We start from the raw sequence: 24,020 nt of genomic DNA, 5'->3' as shown, positions 1-24,020 counted from the left end.
CTATTTTTTTTTAATGAAAAAATGCATGCAAGTACAAACAGCACAAATTCCTTTGGTTATTTTGTATTTTATTTAAAATATATATTTTAATTAAAACGTGTACCTTTATATTATTTTTTTATGAAAAATGCACAAATTATTTTAAAATAAGTTATTTTTAGTTTAATTAAATTATTTTTAATTAAAATACATGTATTTCTATATTTTTTTAATGGAAAATATTTACAAATAAAAACACAAACACACTGACAATTATTTATTTTTAGTTTAACTCAATTTTTTTTTTAAATTAAAAAAAGGAGCAATGCATTATGGATAGATACCGGTAATATATTGAGGATTATTTATCCCCTCCAAGCAGCCAAAGACTGACACTGATTATCAGCAATTAAAATGACTTGACCTTAAATAAAACCTCCTATTTTAGTCATAATGATTTCCAGAAATCTTTCTTGTATTCAGGGGTCCCAGCGCAGGTCGCAGACCAACGCGATGTGGTCCGAAGGGTGGGCCACGCTCGGCAGTGCCGTGTGGGTGGTGACCAGGTGGTGGGCCGGCATGGGGATGACCTGCTCCACCCGCATGCTCTGCGGCTGGATGAAGATGTAGTCCAGGCAGCCTTGGAAGCCGCCCACGTAGTTGGTGTAAGCCAGCGGGCCGCAGGCGCTCAGCAGGGGCGGGAAAGGGGAGATCAAGTCCATTGCGAACAAAGGCGACGGCGAATCCCCCTCCTGGGGCTGCGAGCTGCTCCAGTCGGCGTGCTGCCGGCTGAGCGCGGCTTCGGTGACCAGCTGGAGGACGCCTGATGCGGAACAGGAAGAACCGGCGGGACTCAGAACACGGCAACGTGAGTGGGAAATTGAGGCTAAACTGGTTCTCTGGGCTTGTTTGGTCCTAAGCTCCCGTAATAGTGAGGAATGAGTATTGTTTGTTTAAAGTGCTGCGCCAAGTAGCATGACGCTTTATGATCATAAAAACATCCATGCTAAACTGCCATTAGCCCACCTATGGCGTTTCCATTATGTGTTAGCATCAAGCTATCAAGACGACAGCCACCTCTGATACTCGCGCACGCCGACCGGTCGGTTGCATGTTGATGTTTAGTTACCCGAGCTCGGCGTGGAGTTGAAGTCACCGCAGAAGACCAACGGAGCTCCGGGGGCCACCGCGCCCATCACGAGACTCAGGTGCCGCAAAGCCACGGCCATCTGGACCAAGCGGACGTTGCCACCTTCAAAGAGGACAGGCGATAGTTGTTACTGCGTTGTTTAGGAATAAACTTCAAATGGATGCAACAGTTCAACGTCCCGAGTTTGAACAACAGTCTCCATGAAATGAAAATGAATTAATGACACACGAGTTGCTGCTGTTTTGGTTACTGGTTATTTTTTATTCTTATATATTATTTATTGGTATTATTTTATATATATATATATTTTTTTGTATAATATTAAAAATATATAATATATATGTGTATATATTATATCTATTTTTATTATTTTTGTTTTTATTTTATTTATGATTTCTATTATTTATGATCATATATATTTTATTTATTATTCTATGTTATTGGTTATTGTTGGTTGTCCATGTGTGAATAAAAGTGATTATGGACTGAGAAATATTTGTTTTCACCCTGAAGGGTTAAAGAGAGGCATCTAAGAGACTGCATGCCTGCCTCGCTGGGTGCTGCTGTTTTGGTTACTGGTTATTTTTTATTCTTATATATTATTTATTGGTATTACTTTATATATATATATATATTTTTTTTTTTTGTATAATATTAAAAATATATAATATATATGTGTATATATTATATCTATTTTTATTATTGTTGTTTTTATTTTATTTATGATTTATATTATTTATGATCATATATATTTTATATTATAGTTCTTTTATTATTTATATTTTATTTATTATTCTATATTATTGGTTATTGTTGGTTGTCCATGTGTGAATAAAAGTGGTTATGGACTGAGAAATATTTGTTTTCACCCTGAAGGGTTAAAGAGAGGCATCGAATAGACTGCATGCCTTCCTCGCTGGGTGCTGCTGTTTTGGTTAGCAAACGAAACGTTAAATGCTTCGTGCAAACAATAGCATTTGGGTGCGATCGAGCTGCCACTCATTTGGGTTTTCCTGACGGTTAACGATTAATGGCCGAGACGGTTTATGTGTTTCAACGTGTGCTGCTGTTTTGGTCAGCAAAAGTACCTCGAGGGTGCCAGTACAGGTGTGTGTTGGCCACGCACACCTTCCTGCCTGCTTGGTGGAGGTCCTCCAGCACGCTGACCTGCCGAAACAAGGGGCGCGTCAAGGAGAGAGCGAGAGCACCGCGTCGTTGAGACGCGGCGGCCGCAGGTTCGATACCTGTAAGGCGGTGGAGCGCTTCACGATTTTGTGTTTCAGCGCATCGTTAGCCGAGACGCTCTCCAGCAGCTCGGCGTGGACCGGGTCCGACGTCAGCGCCTCGCTCAGCGTGATGTCGTGGCTACTCAGCAGCTTGAATCTCGTCCTGAAGGAGAAAATAAGCAGAGCTTGAAGCGCCGTCCGCACGTTTTGTCCTCAATTTAGATTTTTCAATGAAGCTCGTATGCATGTCTCTACCCCACAGGCAAATTCCATGCGGGAAAGTCGAACCCAGAACCTATAAGGTGAGGCAACTGTTCTGACCATGTGGCCCAGTGCTGACATTTTTTTTTTGGTAATCTCGTCTCTGACCAAACAAACCTGCGGTAGAAGGTCGCCAATCCTTCGTGTTGCTTCTCTTTCAGCTTAAAAACGCCGTCCAGGCCGAAGGCATCGAGAGCTGGAGTCAGACTGTCCAAAAATATCCCTGAAAATGTCAAAAGTGAAGGAAAAAAAGTGTCAGTCAAGATGATATTACTGTTAACGAAAACTAACGAAATAAACAAAAAATGAAAAAAACATTTCCTTGAATAAATAAAATAAAAATTTAAATGCATTTAACAAAACAAAAATTAAACTTTGTGACCTTTTTTGTCATCTTGTACTCAACAAATCCTTCATAGATTTAAAAATAGGGGTGTCAAGCAATTAATTTTTAAAAATCATAATTAATCGCATCACTCAATAGTTAACTCAAGATTAATTGCAAATTGTATATCTGTTCTAAATATACAATAGTTTTCATACTTTTGTTAACATAAAACTGAAGAAAAAAATAATAATAGAAATATGGCTGTGTCTTTTAGTCATTGATGAAGTAATTTCATAACAATTCATAAAATTGAGTTATAATCAAAAAGCTGTACAGTAAAAAAAAAAAGTGTGATGTTGATTTGTGTTGGTCATTTTTCTGCCACTAGATGGCATAATTGTATTCGTAAGACATTAGTAACAGATCAGTGCATTTTTCTTTTCATATTAAGTGCTATCCAATCTTTAACATGAAGTAACGGCACATGTAAATCTGCACATTATTTAAAACAGTAAAATACAACTTGACCCCAATCCCCACAAATATATGCATTATTATTATTATTTTTTTTTTAATAATAATAATTTGTGTTTTTCTGATACCGATGCTGGTATCGGCAGAGGCCCCAATACCGCACCAATGGCAGGACAGCTTTTTCATGTTGAGAAAAAAAAACGTAGGTATTGGTATGGTGTCGGCATCAGCCGATACGGCAAAGCTGGGTATCGAAATCGGTATCGGGGGCCCAAAAACTGTATCGGAACAACACTAATAATATATATAAAAAAATATTAAGCAATAGCGTTTGGGTGAGATTGCGCTGCCACTCATTTGGGTTTTCCTGATGGTTAACGATTAATGGCCGAGACGGTTTACGTGTTTCAACATATGCTGCTGTTTTGGTCAGCAAGTGTTATCTTGAGGGTGCCAGCACATTTAGACGTGGACATGTCTGGCTTGCTGCGTTGCGACTCAAATTCTTCCAGCACAGGCTTTCCATGTAAGGGGCAGTCATTAATTACGGGGTTAAAAAAAAATTAGTGGAGTTAAAGAAACTTTAAATGAATGCATTAATTTTGACATCTCTAATTTAAAAAACTCAAATTGATTCTAAAACAAATGAAGAAAAAAAAACCTATCCAAAAACACACAATCATCACCTTTGTCCACCTCCTGCAGACAGATGACATCAGCGTGATACCCCGCCAGCTCCTTCTTGATCAGGTTCTGCCTGTAATCCAGCTGCAGGGCGTAGGGGGCGCAATAGGGGTACAGCACCGTCTTGGACAGCTCTGTCTGCGCGTAGACGTCGGCCAGGATGTTATAGGACACCGCCCGCAGCGACGGCCACGCCGTCTCCTTGGCCGTGTACGCGTGCCGCTCGTCGAAGGTGCACGCGCCCGGCCCGGCCTCCACGCCGCCGGCGGAGAGGAGCTCCTCGGGTCGCCCGTCGCGCCCGCCGCCGTCCTTGGGCGTGCAGCAGAGCTTGAGTCGGCGGCCGATGTCCCGGTTGGACGGCACGTAGACTCGGGTGCGGCCCACTTCGGTCCAGGGGGCGTCCTGAGCGTTCTCTTCCCCGCCGGCTTTAGCGCTGCAATCGCAACAGAGATCAGGAAGAGATCGCGAAAACATCAAAGGTCATGAAAACACTCGGAACTTGCCTGAACACTTTCCAATGACGTTTTTTTTTTTTTTTGTTCCGATGACATTATTGACCAAACAAACAAATACAACTTTACAAAAGTAAAGCATGTTTACCTTCCATCCTTCATATACATCCTAAGATTGTCGTTTGAGTTTGTCCTGTTCTACGTTCTGAAGCTCCTGCGGGCCAAGTTTCAGATTGAGTAAGACCTTTAAGCTTTATTCTATGTGACATCATTGCTAAAAAGTTTGCTTGCGACTAAAGCTTTATCATGTTATTGAAGTGCGACACTGTCATGACTGATGAAATGAAGTTCATGTCATTTACAGTTGGGCTTATTAAGGATACATTGAAAAAAATACTGAAATATAATGCGTCATATCGAGACAATACACGTAGAATTGTATAAGATTCCTTTTTATATTGTGGTCATTTTTGTCAATACAGCTGTTGCGTCATCAAATTGGAAAAAGTGAAGGGGGGTGAATATTCAATTGTGATTTTTAATAAATGTGTTTATTTATATATAGTTTATTTATATATAAGTTTTTTCATTTGTATAAAACTGACATTATATGGCATCATTTGCAAAATTGTATTCTATTATTATTATTATTAACTATACACTTGCTTTCAAAATGTGATTCAAGTCCAATTTGTATTTAACATGAATATGAAATACATTCTTCTCTACAGTCCTGGGATCTTTGGCTTTTGATCACTCTAGTAACCACAAGATCAATAAAAATGCTTGGCATTTTGAAAAAGGTTTACCTCCTCTCCCTCTTTGTCTACTTATAATGAAATCTTAAATCCATTTTTACTGTATGCACCTCTTATTCTCTGTTCTTTTTGTCCTTAATTCAGTTTAGTTTGTTCTATTTTTTTGGGAGGGGGGGGGTAGATTTTATTGTCTATCTCGAATCTTTTTTGTTCAAATTTGATATGACCCTTTGAGTATAGAGTAGAATCTTGTATAAGCCATTTGGGCTTCATTCTGCACTGTTTATTAAATTGTGCTCAATAAAAACTGAAATTGAAAATTGATCCAGGGGTTGGTTTGGGAGGACTCGATGAAGTGCTGCGCCAGCTACCTCGAGTTTGGGTTCTTTTCCTTGTACCACGTAAAGTCGCAGTGGTCCAGCTCTCCGAACTCCACGTCCAGCTTGGGGCACACGGGGAAGCCGGCCAGCAGCGAGGCCGGCAGCTCGGCGGTGGTGAAGGTGGGCTCGTTCCGGCGGACCGAGTACCGGACGTCGCCCAGCTGCAGCACGGCCCCGTCCCGCCACGCCTCCGCGTTGAGCGCCGTCTCCTGCACCTCCTTGCCGTCCACGTACAGCTTCACCACGGCGGGTTCTGGACTGTCCCCCGCCGCCGCCGCGTTCTTCTTCGCGTTCTTCTTCGCCTTGGTTTTGCCCTTCGCGAGGGTGCAGGCGATGCGGGACAGGACCTTCCCCAGCGGCTCGTCCTGCTCCCGCTGCATATGCTTCTGGCTGCCGTCCACGCGGAACGAGATGGTCATCTTGGGCTCCCCGGCGACGCATCTCACCGCGGCCGGCTCCATGCTGCCGAGGAGGCGGCGCGCTCGGGTCAAAGCCGCCGCCGGCGACGAGGAGGCGCAGAGGAGGCGACGGTGAAATGGAAGGACGGCGGCGATGAGCTTGTTGAACATGAAGCCAAACGCGGTGACTCGGACTGCCAAGCCGGGCTAAACGCGACTCAAATGACCCGGAACTAGCCAGAGACGAGCGCAAATGTTGGAGCGTCCACTTCCTGGTATCACCAGCGGTCGAAAGTGCGGATTTTCGATTTTGAGCGATTTAACACAAAATTTAATACAACATACTCATTATTAAAATATTGTTAAAGTGACTAAGTCTAACTGGTGTAAACGATTATGACATAAATTGCAGTTATGTGATCGATAAAGTTATGGCCAGTATGGTGTTATTCTTCCTCTTCAACATGACCAGACCTTTAAAAAAAAAACTCAATTGCCCCCAGTGGTAGGAGGGCAAAGTACACAAATAGGCTACTCAAAGGTATGAATCGCATTCTCTTTTTGCTTCATAAAATAATAAAAAATTAAATAAAATCTGGAAACAGAAGGCGTGGTTTTCAAGAAAAAAAGTTGTAGTTTTTCAAGAAAACAGTTGTAATACTATTCAATAAAAGTTTCATTCTCTTTATTACGTTTTCAATTTAAAAAAAAAAAGGCAAAAATATTCTGCAACCATTTTTTTCCAGAAAAAAATAAGTTCAATTTAATAAAGTTCAAGTACAAAGCTTAAATGATTAAAGAAGTGCTGTAATATTCTGGAAAAAGAGAATAAATAAATAAATATTTAATTCCACTATAAAAGTTGTAATAAAAAAAAAGGATATTTCAAATAAAAAGTTCAACATTTTCAAGAAAATGGCTTACGCTCTGCAATCAATTGTAGTCTTTCCAATACAAAAATATGTCATTTGTAAAGAAAAAAATAGCTGCAATGAAAAAACTTAAACGACAGCAATAGTATTCTGCAAAAACACAATTCCACAATAAAATCATAATTTAAATAAAAAAAGACACATTTTCAAGAAAAAGTTCAAATCGCCCCCCCCCCCCCCCCCCCCAAAAAAAGGAGTTGTAATATTCTACTGGAAAATGTTTTTGCGATAAAACATCACTGCCTTCGTTCAGCTAATAAACGGTTTTATGATGTATGGAAAAAAAATGCTGCCCCAGTGTAGGTAAAAAAGATTTTTTATTACATTTGTTAAAAAGACAAAACAATTGCTATCAAATAATAAAACAGCAAAACTTGTTTCCATAAAAGTCCGGATCTCGCTAGGGAACATCTTTATCAGCTACATTGTCAGCGCAGCAGCGTTCCATCTGCTCCGGGTTCCGGAGGAAGTCGCCGTGCGCCTTGCGCTCGCGCTCGTTCTCGATGCGGTTGAGGTGGACGAGCAGGTGCAGCGCGTAGGCCAGGACCAGCAGCAGGATGAGCGACGTCACCAGGCCCATCAAGATGGCCGGCGTCAGGAAGGTGGTGCAGTCGCTCACCGGCGAAAACCTGCCTGACGTCACGTTGAAGGCCTGGATCTGACAAGGGGGGGCGCAAAGGGGATCATTTTCACCCAATGACAGTCACGTTTACAGATTACAAAGACCTTAAAGATTTGTTTTGGTTTCATCCTAGGATAGTCTAGTACCTGAGAGAAGTGCACAGATTTAGTATTTGAATGTCACCGAATTCAGATAATGACAGTCACGTAACACATTTCAAATGGCTTTTAGTCTGAAAAGCTAAATCAATCATCCTGGGTGTCCTGATTATTTAATGTCTTGGGTCTCACCCTGGGATAGTCTAGTACATGATGACAGAAGTAAAATGATTGAGTGATAACGGGGTTATTTTTTAATACAACTGAATTTACAGTTAATGGTCACATACAGTATAAAATACTGAAATAGCGTATCAGTTTTTGATTTAACTCTTTGGGCAGCATTTTGGATTTAGTTTCCTGGGCAGCATCCTAGGATAGTCTAGTACCTGAGATAAGTGGAATGGTTGTGTTTTAACGGGGGCGATTTTTAATTTGACAGTTAATGGCAGTTACTTCAAAGGTGCTTTTATTCTGAAATGCCACATCAGTTTTGGATTTAGTTTCCTGGGCAGCATCCTAGGATAGTCTAGTACCTGAGATAAGTGGAATGGTTGTGTTTTAACGGGGGCTATTTTTAATTTGACAGTTAATGGCAGTTGCTTACAACTTCAAAGGTGCTTTTATTCTGAAATGCCACATCAGTTTTGGATTTAGTTTCCTGGGCAGCATCCTAGGATAGTCTAGTACCTGAGAGAAGTCGAATGGTTGTGTTTTAACGGGGGCTATTTTTAATTTGACAGTTAATGGCAGTTGCTTACAACTTCAAAGGTGCTTTTATTCTGAAATGCCACATCAGTTTTGGATTTAGTTTCCTGGGCAGCATCCTAGGATAGTCTAGTACCTGAGAGAAGTGGAATGGTTGTGTTTTAACGGGGAATATTTTTAATTTGACAGTTAATGGCAGTTGCTTACAACTTCAAAGGTGCTTTTATTCTGAAATGCCACATCAGTTTTGGATTTAGTTTCCTGGGCAGCATCCTAGGATAGTCTAGTACCTGAGAGAAGTCAAATGGTTGTGTTTTAACGGGGGCTATTTTTAATTTTGACAGTTAATGGCAGTTGCTTACAACTTCAAAGGTGCTTTTATTCTGAAATGCCACATCAGTTTTGGATTTAGTTTCCTGGGCAGCATCCTAGGATAGTCTAGTACCTGACAGAGGTGGATTGGTTGTGTTTTAACGGGGGCTATTTTTAATTTGACAGTTAATGGCAGTTGCTTACAACTTCAAAGGTGCTTTTATTCTGAAATGCCACATCAGTTTTGGATTTAGTTTCCTGGGCAGCATCCTAGGATAGTCTAGTACCTGACAGAAGTGGAATGGTTGTGTTTTAACGGGGGCTATTTTTAATTTGACAGTTAATGGCAGTTGCTTACAACTTCAAAGGTGCTTTTATTCTGAAATGCCACATCAGTTTTGGATTTAGTTTCCTGGGCAGCATCCTAGGATAGTCTAGTACCTGACAGAGGTGGATTGGTTGTGTTTTAACGGGGGCTATTTTTAATTTGACAGTTAATGGCAGTTGCTTCAAAGGTGCTTTTATTCTGAAATGCCACATCAGTTTTGGATTTAGTTTCCTGGGCAGCATCCTAGGATAGTCTAGTACCTGACAGAAGTGGAATGGTTGACTGGTAACGTGGCTTGTTTTAAATCTGACCGTTAATAACACTCACATCCTGATTTGAAGTGGCCTTTATTCTGAAATGCTACATCGGATTCGGATTCAACTTCCCGAGTAGCATCCCGGGATAGTCTTAACACCTGCCCGAAGTGTGCTTTCGTACCGAGGATGACGGTGGCACTGGCGGGTGAGAACGGCACCTGGAAGTCTGTGAAGGTGAGCGTCCAGCGGCGGGCGTTGTCACTGCCGGGGCTCAGGAGGGCGCTGTGGCGTTCCAAGCTGCTGACGTGCGAGCAGTGGTACGAGGACGAGGACGGCGCGTAGACGTCACTGGCGTTGAAGACGGCTTCCTGCGAAGTGTTGTAGACCACCGAGACGCTGTCCAGAGAGAACCACCACTGGCCCGAAGCCTCGTAGAAGGTGTTGGACAACTGCAGCCTGGGAAGAAGAATAAAGTACCGTTATGGTAGATCGCTATGCCGAAACCCTTCGCACCACTTTAGAGTGCCCCGTTGTTGGCTGTGAGTGAACGTGGGTCACGCAGATAAAGATGAAACAGGGAGGGTTTTTATTTTTTTTTGTGTCTGACTTGACAGTCAGCGTGTGGACCCCGCGGGGCGTGGTCGCATTAGAGTGCCTCGTTATCGTCCACGAGTGTGTGCATATCACGCAGAGTAAAGTGAAAACGGAGGATTTTTTTTTTCTAAAGTCAGTCAACAAACACGTAGTAATGTGCATAAGCAAAATACTAGACAGTGTAGCATCCATTTTTCTCGGTCATAACGGTGGCAATTGATTGACTAATGTCATGTTCTTCCCGTATAAAAGACATTTCTTCTCATTTTACAGAGACTTTAATGTATGTTCGTTTACATGTTATGCGATACGACATAATTAAGGTATGAGTGAACGATGGACAGGTAACTTGTTACCTGATGGACAGGCCCCTCAAATCGTCCACATCTCCAAACCTCATCGCCAGCCTGTCGAGGACACACAGACACGTCAATTTATATCAGGCGGCGGCAATCATTTTGTTCTTAAACATGGATGTGGTCTTTTATTTGTTGGTAATCATTTCTCTCATTAAACCATTTTGTTAACGTATTGGGAAAAAAAGACAACCGTACTACTTAACGAGAATACCGCCAGGTTGCATGAAAAGCAGATGGCGTGGAATGCACGAGCGCACTTACGTGGCTCTGTCCTGGCGGCACACCGACTGGCTGGTGTCCACGGACTTTTGCGGGGAGAAGACGCGCTCGGTCAGGTCCACTTGCTTCTGCCCCTCGTAACGCAGATACAACCTCCTGGCCTGGAACATCACGCACGGCCTGCCGTTGGACAGCACCTGATGGGAACGCGGGACAAGTCAAGAGCAATACTGAAAGCTTTATTTTTCATTATTGCTAAGATCGCAATATATTTTTTTTTTTAAACTTAATGCTTAAGGTATGTTACATAAGTTAGTTACCACTCACTTAACATGTTTACATGCTAATGCTAAGCTACGTCACATGACACATTTTAGCCAGGTATGCGAAAAGGCAAACTTATGAGTACTTGAAATGATGGTTAAACCGTATTAAATGAAAGATAGGTTTTTCACACATGTTGATGCCAAACTACGTCACTTAAGATCAATTTCCATAACAAATTGCACCTTATGAGGTCCACCACCTGCTAAACTTTAAAAAGCCGAGGGAGGGAATGGCAATGTTATCGTTACTAATAATACCCTTGCAGGCCCGATGCAAGCGGACTGTAACGGTTAAATGGATAAAGGCGCAAATGGAGGTACACTTGTTCATTGGTATGTGCGCCACCTTGAGGGGAGGAAAAGGCAGTGCGGCTCCTGGCGTCTGCAGTAACTTCCTTCCTTTCGTGACATCGTGAAGTGTTAAATTCTCTTCCGTCCTCATCGGTCCGTCGTCCTCCACCATCACCGCCTCATCTGCACCGACTCCAATAATAGTGACAGCAAAATGTACTGCACAGTAAAGTTAAATCAAAACTGGGACTGACATAAATGTTTTAAAACAAACATTTCTAAAAATATTAAACGCAATTGTATTTAAATACTACTACTGCCGTACATTTTTTCGCAGGAAAACTCCATGCATCATGACCTCATCACCCATGAACAGTTTTGGTGCACAAAAACAAACAAAATGCTCTGAGCTCTCCAGAAATAAATTAATTAATAAAAAAAAATTTTTTTTTTTTTTTTTTTATAATAATAATAATAATAAAAAAGCAGTAATAGCTTGAAATGGCCTACATTTTTATTATATGTTCATTACCTTGGATGCTTTGTACCTCACCATGGACTGGCGTTGCAGCAGCACTAAAAAAGAAAAGAAAAGAAAATAAGTAATAGCATGTTTACACATTTCCCACAATTAATTATCTTCTTTAAATAAAAATATGCCACTGTAACAGTGCTATTTAGTCCATCACCCACAATGCATCTGTGCACAATCGATGTGCTTTTTGTCCACACATGCAAAAAAAAAGTAGCAATTGATTGTGGTGAAATGCTGCCTGTCGCGCTGCAATGAAAAAAAAAAGAAAAACTCGGACTCCGGTGGAGTATTGGGTCAATTCACTGCGGATTTGAGGGGGATTGCTTGATTACGTAATCATACAAACACACAAAAAAACACGCGGGCGGGCGGGCGGGAGGCTCCGAGCCAAGAGGAGATTTGGTGTCGTCTTTTGCGCTGACAGCTGCGGAAGGTGAACGTCAGCCGGCCAGTCCGCAACGTCGGCATTTGTTTGTCAGACAACAGTGACGTCATTGAATAACTTCATCTGTTTTTGTGGTCAAAACAATCGTGATGATGCACAAGGTGACACACTGAAATGATCTCCTGCGGTCAAATCGAATTGATTGCGTCGACTCACTAACTTCTGCGCAGCCACTGAACTGGAATCTGATATTCAAAAATTTACTGAATTTACTCTTCTAATGTAGTGTTTCTTATTTTCCTAGCGCATATTTGACATTTGAAAAAAAAATCTCATGGTACATCATCAAACAAAAATGTTGCAAAAAAATATAGAAACGATAAATAATTGGTGCGACCTCTAGTTCTGACATACAAGTAAATTGTACTACATTCTGCCATCTAGTGGAAGAAAATGTTATAGTTCTGACTGTCACTATACATCGCTGGCATAGATAGGTGAACAAAAACAACATTTGTAGTCAAGACATATGAAGTAATATGTTTTATTTATTGTTTCCCAGACTGACAATCAACAGTGCTATAGAATAGGATATTTATATTTGCACATTTTTTAATTAATTTGCTTTTTGAACTGCATTTTTGAATTATAAAAGATCAATCAAAAATTTCTGCCCAATTAAGCAAAATTGTAAAAGATAAACTGTACTGTATAATTACATTTTATTTATTTTTAACGCGCCACTTTTATAAACCTTGAGTTTTAAATAAACAATTGAATCGAGTTGAATAATATAAGGTTGGTTGGTCTATTTCCAATTCAGGTAATAAAGAAAATATTTATCTGTAATAGAAAATAAAATACTGAATTACTATACATTATTTGGGATCGTATTGTATGGAAAATTTCACAAAATTTGAACACACACACACACAGTGTAATGTGTTATACTTTTATGAATATATTTTTTTTGGGGGGGGGGTAGATGCCAAGTATGCATTGCAATTGAGAATATATAAAAAATATTATTGATTATCATTGTAAATGCATTTGTGCAACAACAACAAAAAAGAGCCGTATAATAAATACTTTACCGTTAAATAAATCCAAATACAGTATTATTGAGAAAAATATTTAGGAAACTTATGAAACGCCAAGATGACGATTCTCATCATTTTTCCTGCATTTGAAGCCCTTTTTGAATGTAATCGGTTACCTGATGTTACCTGTTTCGAGAAGCTGCGACCTGCCCTAAACGATGCACATAACAGGAGGACAATGCCGCTTGCACCTCGCTGTGTCAAAGCTCAAAGATTAGATTAGTGTCAGGCTGTCAGCCGAGGCGTTGCGTGTGCTCGCCTACCTGTCAGATGGATGTGGGTCACGGCAGGAAGACGACAACGACGACGACGACGGCTGAAAAAGGACAAGAGCGAGGAGGAGGAGGAGGAGGAGGAGGAGGATGCTGCAGGAGGCTTCTGGAGATTTGGGAGCCATCGCTATGCTGCGCCGCTGTGCTATGCTGTGATGTACTGTGATGTCAGCACACACACACATTCCCTCTCGAGCCCCCCCCCCCCCCCTCTAATCTACTTTAATCAGCCCATGCCATGTTAACCCCCCCCCCCCCCTGACAGACTGAGGAAGCAACCAATCGGAAAGCAGATGTCAAGACAGCAGCATCTCCATTGCAATGGCTCACAGAATTACAGTTGCTGCATTTATGCTTAGTAGTTCAACCAAAAAATATGCACAATAGAGAGATGATTATTTTCCAGAGAACTGTGTATGGTATGTCATTAATCTAAAATGTAACTTCATAACATTTTTACATTAAATGAGAAAACCTGCTCAGGAGATGTTATATTAACATGAAATTGTAATATTATAATCGGTAAATTTGAATACATTATATCAGATTAAAACCATTATGATTGAAAAAAAGCATTTATTTTATTTATTTTTATCAGCAATGTTCTAAAAAAAAAAAACATCAACATTCGTTTTAAATTATATTCTAGTTTAACAGCAGACTAAATTATATGTAATAATGCAATACAAATATTTAAAGGTAAAATAAAAAAAATAAAAATAAAAGTAATGTACCGTAGAATGGAACGTGAGCATTTTAATCAGGCGTTCTGCGTGGGCGCCTGTTCCGGGGTCCTCAGAGCGGACATTTCGCCACGGTGCATTGTGGGTCTTTCCTTTCCTTCCCAGACTCGCTTCTGCAATCATGGGTACGTCGTAAACTTTTGCCTTTTTCACCCACCACTTCTCGCCACATTGTCCGATTATCGCACCGACGCGCCCCATCATCACCTTATGAACACTTTTGGTTATTTTGACGCGTATCAATCGTCTTAACGTGGCGTGAAAACGGAACATTTTCCTCCGCTCGCGGCTCTGCAACGTGGGGCGGCCATGACGCGACCGCTCGGCTAGTTAGCACTTTAGCTTAGCGCGGCTAGCTCAAATAATCGGCGTTAAAATGGAACAAAATGAGACGAAATTGTTCAGTTTAAACAGGTATGAGGTCGCTTAAGGCTTATTGGTGGGTCCAACGTTGATCTTGACGCGGTGAAGTTGGCCGGCAATGATTACAATGTGACAGTTGTCGTTTCGGACTTGCTGTAATTATAAGTAAGAATAATTCGACTTTGCTGGGAGCTTTAATTGTATCACTTTGTTTAAATCCATCAGGAAAAAAACAAAGTTATTCACGAGTTGGTTACATGTCAATGTGTACTACTAGTAAGCGTACAGTTAACGTGTAAATGACAATTGGTAATAATCATGTACCCAGTTAAAACATTTTTTTAAGTATAATTGTATGCGTTTTAGTTAACACTATAACATTTTTACTAAATTATGTATGAATACGATTTTTTCAAATTGAAAAGCAGGACTGTAAAAAATGATATTTGTCTAAAACTTACACCTTTTTTGCAGTGGGAGATATTGATAGTTTTTCATTATAAAATGCTTATTTCTGTGTGCATTTTTTTTTCCATATAATGGTTGATTTTCTTAATCAAAATTGAAAATCGTTTATTAAAGTAAAAAATAAATCTCAATTTAAGTCGGAGGAAAAAGACTTAAAAAAAACAACCTCAAAATGATCTCATCCACATATATTTTTAAGTCCCACCAAACTCAGGTCAAATATTGGACATGGGCATTATTTTGCCAATGTTTTTATTTTATTTATTTATTTACCGTAAAATCTGAAGAAGAAAAAAAGACTACGCCGTTATGTTTGGAAGAACAAGGAAAACTTATTTTCAAATGTGAAAATGAAGTAATATGAAACTGTAAATAATGCATCAGAAATATCAAAAGCATACATCGCCTCAATTCTTTCTCGATTTAGTGACGCAACATTTCCGTTTGGATCACGATATATATAACGAAAATAAAAAAAACGGTTGATTTGGTCTCGCGTGTTGTAAACGGCGTGTTACCTCCTGCAGGAAAGTGTCGTGGTCTGCGCACAGCCAGGAAGCTCCGCAATCACCGCCGTGAGCAGAAATGGCACGACAAGCAGTACAAGAAGGCCCACCTGGGCACCGCCCTCAAGGCCAACCCCTTCGGAGGAGCTTCTCACGCCAAAGGCATCGTGCTGGAGAAAGTGTACGTCCAAAAATACACAAAGCGCAAATAATCAAGATATGTGAAAATGTTTTTTTTTTTTTAATAGTTGTGAAATGTGTACTTATTGATTGCGTGTGCTTGCGCAGCGGTGTGGAAGCTAAGCAGCCCAACTCGGCCATCAGGAAGTGCGTGAGGGTGCAGCTCATCAAGAACGGCAAGAAGATCACCGCCTTCGTCCCCAACGACGGCTGCCTCAACTTCATCGAGGTGATCCGGCATCGGCGCCGCGAATCCGTTTTTTTTTTTTTTGGAGTGTTTGAAATCTCATCCCCTAATTTTTCCCGTGTCGTCAAACCCCCGCAGGAGAACGACGAGGTCTTGGTGGCGGGTTTCGGTCGAAAGGGGCACGCCGTGGGAGACATTCCCGGCGTTCGTTTCAAGGTGGTCAAAGTGGCCAACGTGTCTCTGCTGGCGCTCTACAAAGGCAAGAAGGAGAGACCCAGGTCATAAAAGTCATACAAAGAAATAAAAGGTTTTCAGTTCAGAGTTCCACGTCTGTTGTTTGTTTACTTTTGAGGACGCGTTTATTGTCCAGACAGAAACACTGAGAAAACACAACGTGATGTCTTTGACCCCCCCCCCCCCCACACACACACACACACACACAAAAAAAAAGATTGAAGGCAAGAGGTCATGTTGTTGTCCAACAAAATATGCAATTTGATTTTTCACACACAAAAAAAAGATGCATTCTTTGTCTGAAACGCACCAAAAATAAGTTTCTCCATCAAAAATGTTAAAGCTCATGTTTGGTGAGCAATAAATACATGTACTGTATTTTGTAATTTGTTTTCACTGTGTTTTAGGATATAAATACCAAAAATTTGAGCTGCATTGTTTTTATTATTTTCCAAATGGTACAATTTTGATATTAATCAAACAAATCACTTTTTTTGTCTGTTATGGATATTGTTCCAAATTGGCGATGCATATTTAATAAAATAACTTGGGTGGGAAGGACATAGTTTTAGATTTTTTAAAAAGCAACTTGATTTTCCGGCATAATTATTATTAATTTTTTTTTACACATTTTTGGTAACAAAAACCGCAATGAGGACACGCTGCCACGAGTTTGGATGTTGGAATTCTAGCAAGGCACATGAGGCGGCAGTGTGAGTTTTTTTCAAGGGGAGTTGACCTGCTCGTACTTTTGCGTAATGCGACCAGTCGCTGCTCACTTAAATATAGTAACAAACAGCACAACACGACACGGCGCCAACTTGACCACACTGAACCTGTGAAGGGATTTGACTGGCATTTATTTGGAAAAAGGAAAGCAAAGTAAAAGGACGAGCTCGCAAAAACATCGTCGCTGCTTTGAAGCGGACGACAAGAACAACCAAAAGGTAACGATAAAGAATCATCCATTGCTGTTTAGTAGTAAATATGATGTTAGACGTTGTACGTAATCATAAAACGAATTTGACAAAACCGATTTGTAGTGTTATTACAATCGTGAATTATATTTCAAACGTGTTAACAATTTTTACATTTATGTAATGAGTCCAAATTAAAATAAATAGAAATGTGAGTTACTTTAGTGTGAAACACTTTTTAAAATATACACAATAATAATACAGTAAATGTCTTGTGTTTTGATTAAAATAAGATACGTTTTTCTTCATTTAAACCCCAAAGAAATTAGTTACTGTTTTTAACAATAATAATAGGAGAGAGAGAATTAGTTTTTCCCAAAGCACTCCGTTAAATATAGATGTTTTTTTTTAAATTCAAAGCTCTTTTTTCCCCAGTAAGAAATAAACCATTAGCAAATTTGGAGTTCGAATGTACTTCTTTTTGTCACCCAAACTTTTTTTTTTTATTAAATAAAAAATAAAGTAAGATTCAACTAATAAAATAAGTGATTTCCCGTCATATTTTTTTTACAAATGTACATTTTAAAATCAACCCTATTTTCATCATGATGCGACTAATTGTAGGACGCTTTTCACTATGAAAGTGATGAGCGACGCTCGTGCATGAAATGCTGCCGCATGCAAAAGTGAGCGAGCGTCTTCACGTACTTTGCGTCATCTTCATTCAAATCGTGAGCGATGAACGACAACGATGACGACGACGATGACGCGGCCATGCAGCACGTGATCCAACAAAGTCTGCTGGACGCCAACAAACGCAAGCAAGTCCGCACAAGTCCCGCGACAACACGCAGGTTTGCGACCTCGTTATGTTAGCGTCCCAATTGTTAGCATTTGAGTGAAACTAGCCACCGGTCGATATCATGCTAATCCTCGTTACATCTTTTCATTTTGCAGCCGTGCGGACGCAGACAGCGATTCCTTATTCACAGCGATAAGACAAGGTGAGGCGATATCAACAGATGCTAACAACTGTATCGCAATACGGCTTTGCACGATAATCGATAAATTCAGGAAGACAAAATCAATGACAATATTGATATTTTATTCAGTTGTTGATTTCGCTAACGGGATTAATAAAGCATTCATCAATACTTCATAATATTTTTCCAATCATACTGACTGTATCAAGATCCAGAAATCGATATTTTGTGGTAGGTTGCCAACTCGCAACTCGAAACACTTGATATGATATCGACTGTATCGCGATCCACAGATCAGCATATTGCGTTAAACTAATACACAACATAATACTTTATAGCAATATTTTGTTGTAGGTTAGCCAACAAGTTGTTTCAACTGCAGAAGAACCTGCGGTCTCATATTTGCCCTACGACGGTATCGCGATATGGCAATTGCAGCAAAATTGATTCGTAGGATAAGACCTAAGTACAAGATGTTACGATATCAATATGTTGTATTAAGTTGCCAACTAAGTGTCAGAATCGCAGAGGTTACGGTTATATTATCGCAATATTAGTCCAGCGATATCAATGGTATCGCGATACAGCAATTACGCAACATTCATCAAATAAGTTCCCGTCTATTTGTTGTTGTAGGTTGACCACTAGGTGTGCAAAATTTCAATGTTCCCACTGGTATCAAATGTATCGCGATACAGCATTGAAACGTTTGGCGTTTCACCACTCAGGTCATGTGAAGCTTTTGGAGGATCTGAGCGTCAACCACAAAGAGGTTTTCGTGCGGACGGACAGCCGAGGATGGACGGCCCTCCACGAGGCTTCTGCCCAGAGCAACCAACGCATCCTGGAGCTCACCTTCGCAGGTCGGCGGGAAACCCGTCAGAACCGGATCGGCTTTCGTCCAACCCCGAACTTTCTCCAGCTTCAGGTGACGACGCGGTGGATCATCGGACAACGCGAGGCGAGACGCCGCTCTTCCTGGCCGTGGAGCGAGGTCTCGTGGACAACGCCGACTTCCTCCTGGGACGCGGGGCCCGGCCCGACGCGCAGAACCAGGACCAGGACTCGCCGCTGCTCGTAGGTAGGCCGACTCCAGCTCCATTTTTTGTAGTCCCATTCAGTGCGGCTGAGCTGCCATTTTTGAAACGACTCCGTCCGCAGCGGTCCGTCGGGGTTGCCTGGACCTGGCGCGGCTGCTGCTCCGGAGGGGCGCGGCCGTCGACCAGGCGGGCCACCACAACCGGCGGCCACTCCACGAGGCCTCGCGGTTGGGCAGCGTGGAGATGGCGAAGCTGCTGCTGGAGGGCGGGGCCGAGCCCGACGCGCGCAGCCGCTTCGGACTCACGCCGCTGGCTCTGGCCGCTCAGGTGGGACACCTGCAGGTGCTGGAGCTCCTCATCAGGAAAGGTGACAACAAACAGCAAAATGCTAATCAATGCACAAGCATAGCATGGTACTGCTAAGTTAACCATTACTATTACTAGTGCTAACAAAAAAAACGTTTTTTAACCTTGATTTAAAAGCATTCACACTGTTGTGTTGACACTTATTCCATTTGCTTGCAGCACAACAGCCAATGGCTGCTTCACCGTGTTTACGTTGAACTTTGTGCTCCACTAATTGACCACTAATTGGTCTACTGACGTCAGAACCCCACTGGGTTTACATTCAATCAGCATTTCTTTCATGTATTCAGGACCGTAAAAAAAAAACATTCAGTGATTTTTACTACTACTACTAAGTGCTATTACTAACCACATATTTGCACTAATCTACTACTACTTTCATGTATCCAAGATGTAAACGATTCAGTGATTTATAGTATACTAGTACTAACTGCTATTACGGCTACTACTATTGCTTAGAACTTTTTACCACTACCACATCAACTATTATTACTACTCCCAGTACTGCTTCTAAGTAGTAATCTAATACTACTTATACTAATAATAACTATCACTACTACTAATAAATAAGTCTTGCTACTACGACAGTACTAAGAAGTACTTAACTAAAAACCACTACTATCACCAATGACTATGACTACTATCATTACTACTAAAATAACATCTACCACTACTACTACTAATAATAGCAACAACTACTACCACTGCTACCATTATTACTAGTGCAATATTACTAATATTGCGACTAATACTTCTAGCAATTACTGCGACGACTAACAATTGCTATTGCTAATAACTAGTACTACCTCTACTAAGAACTCCTAACTACATTCATTACTAGTATAAATAAAAATAACTATGACTCCTACTACTAAAAACTATTACCACAATTACTACTACTACATCAGTCATTTACTTACTACTACATTACTATTATAACTAATACTATTAACAAATATAATTATTACGACCACTACTAGAATAACTGTTACGACTACCATTCTACTCCTAATGACTACTTCACCAGTTCTTCGTTGTTGTAACCACTACTATTACCACTAACTACTATAACCACTAACTACTGACAGTAACGACTACGACCAATACGAAATACTATCAATCCATCTATCCGGTCGTTAAGCGAACTGCTTATCCTGACTGGCTTTTGTCATCACGACCACTACTAGCATGATTAGCGCGACCACCCCGTCATGCTGCTGTTGCCGCAGGAGCCGACGTGCTGTCGCAGGCTCAGGACGAGGCGTCGGTGCTGTACGAGTCGTGCGCCGGCGGCGACGCGGCGGCGGCGGCGCTGCTGCTGGACTGCGGCGCCGACGGCAACGTGGCCAAGCAGAGCGGCCACCTGCCCATCCACCGCGCCGCGCACAGGGGACACCTGCAGTAAGACAAAAAACACCTTCGGCGGATCGTCAACAAAAATTGTTGCGCTGCGCGCTCATAAGATACCGCGACGGATCATTTTTCCATGATCGCCGCATCCCGGTACCGTCGGACCAGATCGCCTTCCAATGCTGTGTATTTGTATGTTGGTGCGCGTGTGTGTGTGTTGTGCAGAGTTGTGATGCTGCTGATTCCAGTAACTTCCACGGAAGACATTTACAACAGCGGAATGAGTCCGCTGCATTGTGCGGCCGCTGGCGGGCACGCACATTGCATCAAGGTGGGACTGGCTGAGTGTGTGTGCGTGAGAGAGAGAGAGAGTATGTGTGAGCATACGTTTGAACGACAGTGTGTGTGTGTGCGTCCCAACCAGGCTCTGCTGGACGCGGGTTTCGACCCCAACTACATGTTGCATCCGAGCGTGCGTCGCGGCTACGACGACGAGAGGAAGTCGGCGCTCTTCTTTGCCGTGTCCAATAACGACATCCCGTCAGTGCGCCTCCTTCTGGAGGCCGGCGCCATGACCAACCAGGACCCCGTCAAGTGTCTGCAGGTACCCCCCCGGGTCTTTGGGGCGGGACTTTCAGTGTGCAACAAAGTACATGGAGTGATATCTCAAATTAAAGCACATGATAGAAGCTTTCCAGATCTATTATTATTTTGTGGATATATACTCATATGATGAGGTAATGACCAAAAATGTATTTTTTATGTTGACAAGAAACAGGGTAAAAAAAAACTGTTTGCAGCAAAGTATATGGAGTGATATCTCAAATTAAAGGCCACAATGAGAGCTTTCCAGATCGATTATTATTTTGTGGCTATACACTCATGACGAGGTCATGTCAAAAAGTGGCTTTTGTCATAGTTGACAAGTAATTGGGCCAAAAATCTGTTTGCAGCAAAGTATATGGAGTGATACCTCAATTTGAAGGCCACAATGAGTGCTTTCTACATCTGCCATTATTTTGTGGCTATACAATCATGTGATGACTTAATGACAAAAAACAACAACAGTTTTTGTGTCATTGTTGACAGGCAACAGGGTCACAAATGTGTTTGCAGTAAAGTATATGGAGTGATATCTCAAATTAAAGGCCATCATGAGTGCTTTCCAGATCTGCTATTATTTTGTTACTATTTCCTCATCTGGTAAACCAATGAGCAAAAAACCTCTTTTGAGTCACTTCCTATTATTGTGTTTTTTGTCTTTTTAGGTTGCTCTGCGTCTTGGCAACTACGAGTTGATCAAATTGTTGCTGCGGCACGGCGCCAACGTCAACTTTTACTCCAGAATCAACACCACGCACTTCCCCTCGGCCCTTCAATACGCGCTCAACGACGAGGTTCGAATCCTTGCGTTTTCACTTGGATGGCGCCGTTGACGGGACGAGACTGACGTGCGCGCGTGCGTGCGTGTCAGGTGGTTGTGCGGATGCTGTGTAACTATGGTTACCACGTGGAGCGTTGCTTCGACTGCCCTTACGGCAACGGGTCGCACGTACCTGAGGACTACGAGGGCTGGACCAACAGTGTCATCAAAGACACCATGGTAGGTTGCTAGGTAACCAACTGGAATATATCAACATTGATAAAAACGCGTGCTGCGTCAGTTCTGCGAGGTGATCACGGTGTCCTGGCTGAAGCACCTGTCTGGTCACGTGGTGCGGGTTCTGTTGGACTACGTAGATCACGTGACCCTGTGCAGCAAACTGAAGGCGGCAATCATGGAGCAGCAGCAGTGGGGCGACATCTGCAGGCTGCAAGGTGAACTGCAACACACGCACAGGTCACAACATTAGGTACACGATTGCTAGCTTCATAAATATGGATGGTCAAAACATTTTTTATTTTATTTTTTTACTTTATTCATTAATTTCAATTCACAATGCCAAAATTAAAAATAAATGACTTTAAATGTTAGAATCTCGTTTTTTATTTATTTTTTACTTTTAATTATGCATATATATATTTTGTTGTTTTTATCCCAATTTTTATATATATTTTTTTGTATTTAACTTTTGAATGATATATTTTCTTAGATCCTTTTTTATTTTCACTTTTATTCATTTTTAATGTTGGCAGTTTTGGCTCTCCACACATGAAAGACGCTTAAGCGTAAAACATTTCAAGAAGAAAATAAAAAAGATTTTTTTATGCGTATTGGGTGACGAGTGTGCAAAGTGTACCTAACAAAGCGGTCACGTGTGCGTGTGCTCCTCCTCGTCAGAGAACGCTCGCCGCCTGCAGCATCTGTGCCGCCTGCGCATCCGCAGCTGCCTCGGCCGCCTGCGCCTGCGCTCGCCGGCCTTCATGAGCTTCCTGCCGCTGCCGCCGCCGCTCAGAGATTACGTCCTGTACCGCGAGCACGACCTGCGCGACCAACTCAACAGTGAACACACGTGATTCCATCTGCTTGCTGTTTAACCCTGGAGAACCCACGGGGTCAAATTTGGCCCCTATAAATTCTGCTACTCAAATAACAAAGACCTTCTTTTTTTTTCCCCCCAGCAGTTTTTTTTGTCCCTGTGTTCTTGTTTCCATTGGCCAAAGTGTGTTTGTGCATTCAAAATCCAGTTCTAAAATACAAAAAAATTAATAAAAAATTATATTGTTCAATGTAGCTGTGTATTTGATTGATTCTTTTCTTAAATTCTAAATAGTTTACTGACAGTTATTCAGATTTTTCGAAATGATACCCCTAAATCCCAAAAGGGTCATATTTCGCCCTAATCCTAAATTAGGGAATAAAGGGTTAAAATTGAAAAAAAAAACCCATATATTTTGGTGTTCAGTGAATTTATAGCAGTCATTTAATGTATAATTCATAATTTTCCAAGAAGAAAAGGGTTCTTGGGTTCTCCAGGGTTAAAAGAAATAAATGTTTTGGGTCACAGTTTTACTAGTGACCAGGGCAAAAAAATCTATTTGCAGCGAACTCCAGTGAGTGATGTCAAATGAAAGGTCACTTGTGAGGGCTTTACAGATTTTTAACTATTTTGTCAAGATGAGCTCATATGATAATATAATGGCCCCAAAAATATGTCAAATTCCATTAGTAGCCAGGTGCAATATCAATGCATAACAAAGTGTAAAGTTATATATAAAGTTAAAACAAAATAAATGAAATGCCATTATGAGCGCTTTCCATAGCTGCTAGTTTGATGTCAACAATATAAAGAATGACATCATCTATTTAATGTC

The 24,020-nt window shown here is 41.3% G+C and overlaps 4 protein-coding genes across 9 annotated transcripts; 2 read left to right on the top strand and 2 right to left on the bottom strand.

Moving 5' to 3' along the window:
• Positions 1-243: 243 nt before the first annotated feature.
• On the bottom strand, positions 244-6,532 carry pde12 (phosphodiesterase 12). The gene is made up of 7 exons (XM_086085996.1): positions 5,684-6,532; positions 4,105-4,535; positions 2,734-2,839; positions 2,374-2,518; positions 2,218-2,296; positions 1,109-1,231; positions 244-802 (listed from the first exon to the last, which is right to left on the bottom strand). The coding sequence occupies exons 1-7, from the start codon at positions 6,259-6,261 to the stop codon at positions 459-461; spliced, it is 1,806 nt and encodes a 601-aa protein (XP_085942122.1). The 5' UTR covers positions 6,262-6,532; the 3' UTR covers positions 244-458.
• Positions 6,533-7,320: 788 nt separating this feature from the next.
• On the bottom strand, positions 7,321-13,618 carry atp6ap1la (ATPase H+ transporting accessory protein 1 like a). Of its 4 annotated transcripts, none has more exons than XM_086087995.1 (7): positions 13,420-13,618; positions 11,669-11,712; positions 11,192-11,355; positions 10,562-10,716; positions 10,298-10,348; positions 9,566-9,803; positions 7,321-7,680 (listed from the first exon to the last, which is right to left on the bottom strand). In XM_086087995.1, the coding sequence occupies exons 1-7, from the start codon at positions 13,611-13,613 to the stop codon at positions 7,423-7,425; spliced, it is 1,104 nt and encodes a 367-aa protein (XP_085944121.1). In that variant the 5' UTR covers positions 13,614-13,618; the 3' UTR covers positions 7,321-7,422. The 4 variants fall into 4 exon arrangements, with proteins under 4 accessions (XP_085944121.1, XP_085944123.1, XP_085944124.1 ...); XM_086087997.1 differs by having other exon boundaries at positions 11,192-11,328; XM_086087998.1 differs by having other exon boundaries at positions 11,192-11,319.
• A 659-nt stretch (positions 13,619-14,277) lies between these two features.
• rps23 (ribosomal protein S23) lies at positions 14,278-16,196 on the top strand. The gene is made up of 4 exons (XM_086088180.1): positions 14,278-14,296; positions 15,530-15,689; positions 15,797-15,917; positions 16,014-16,196. The coding sequence occupies exons 1-4, from the start codon at positions 14,293-14,295 to the stop codon at positions 16,158-16,160; spliced, it is 432 nt and encodes a 143-aa protein (XP_085944306.1). The 5' UTR covers positions 14,278-14,292; the 3' UTR covers positions 16,161-16,196.
• Positions 16,197-16,915: 719 nt separating this feature from the next.
• Positions 16,916-23,439, top strand: asb14a (ankyrin repeat and SOCS box containing 14a). Of its 3 annotated transcripts, none has more exons than XM_086088019.1 (13): positions 16,916-17,056; positions 17,651-17,880; positions 17,984-18,030; positions 18,738-18,872; positions 18,932-19,090; positions 19,171-19,416; positions 20,645-20,816; positions 20,991-21,096; positions 21,190-21,369; positions 22,034-22,162; positions 22,240-22,368; positions 22,463-22,583; positions 23,047-23,439. In XM_086088019.1, the coding sequence occupies exons 2-13, from the start codon at positions 17,765-17,767 to the stop codon at positions 23,220-23,222; spliced, it is 1,716 nt and encodes a 571-aa protein (XP_085944145.1). In that variant the 5' UTR covers positions 16,916-17,056; positions 17,651-17,764; the 3' UTR covers positions 23,223-23,439. The 3 variants fall into 3 exon arrangements, with proteins under 3 accessions (XP_085944145.1, XP_085944143.1, XP_085944144.1); XM_086088017.1 differs by having other exon boundaries at positions 22,430-22,583; XM_086088018.1 differs by having other exon boundaries at positions 16,930-17,056; positions 17,671-17,880; positions 22,430-22,583.
• Positions 23,440-24,020: the final 581 nt, after the last annotated feature.

The sequence above is a fragment of the Leptonotus elevatus genome, chromosome 10 (assembly GCF_054856555.1).
Source record: "Leptonotus elevatus isolate MCC_2025b chromosome 10, RoL_Lele_1.0, whole genome shotgun sequence".
Taxonomy (NCBI): Eukaryota; Metazoa; Chordata; class Actinopteri; order Syngnathiformes; family Syngnathidae; genus Leptonotus; species Leptonotus elevatus.
This window is presented reverse-complemented; position numbering and strand designations above follow the sequence as displayed.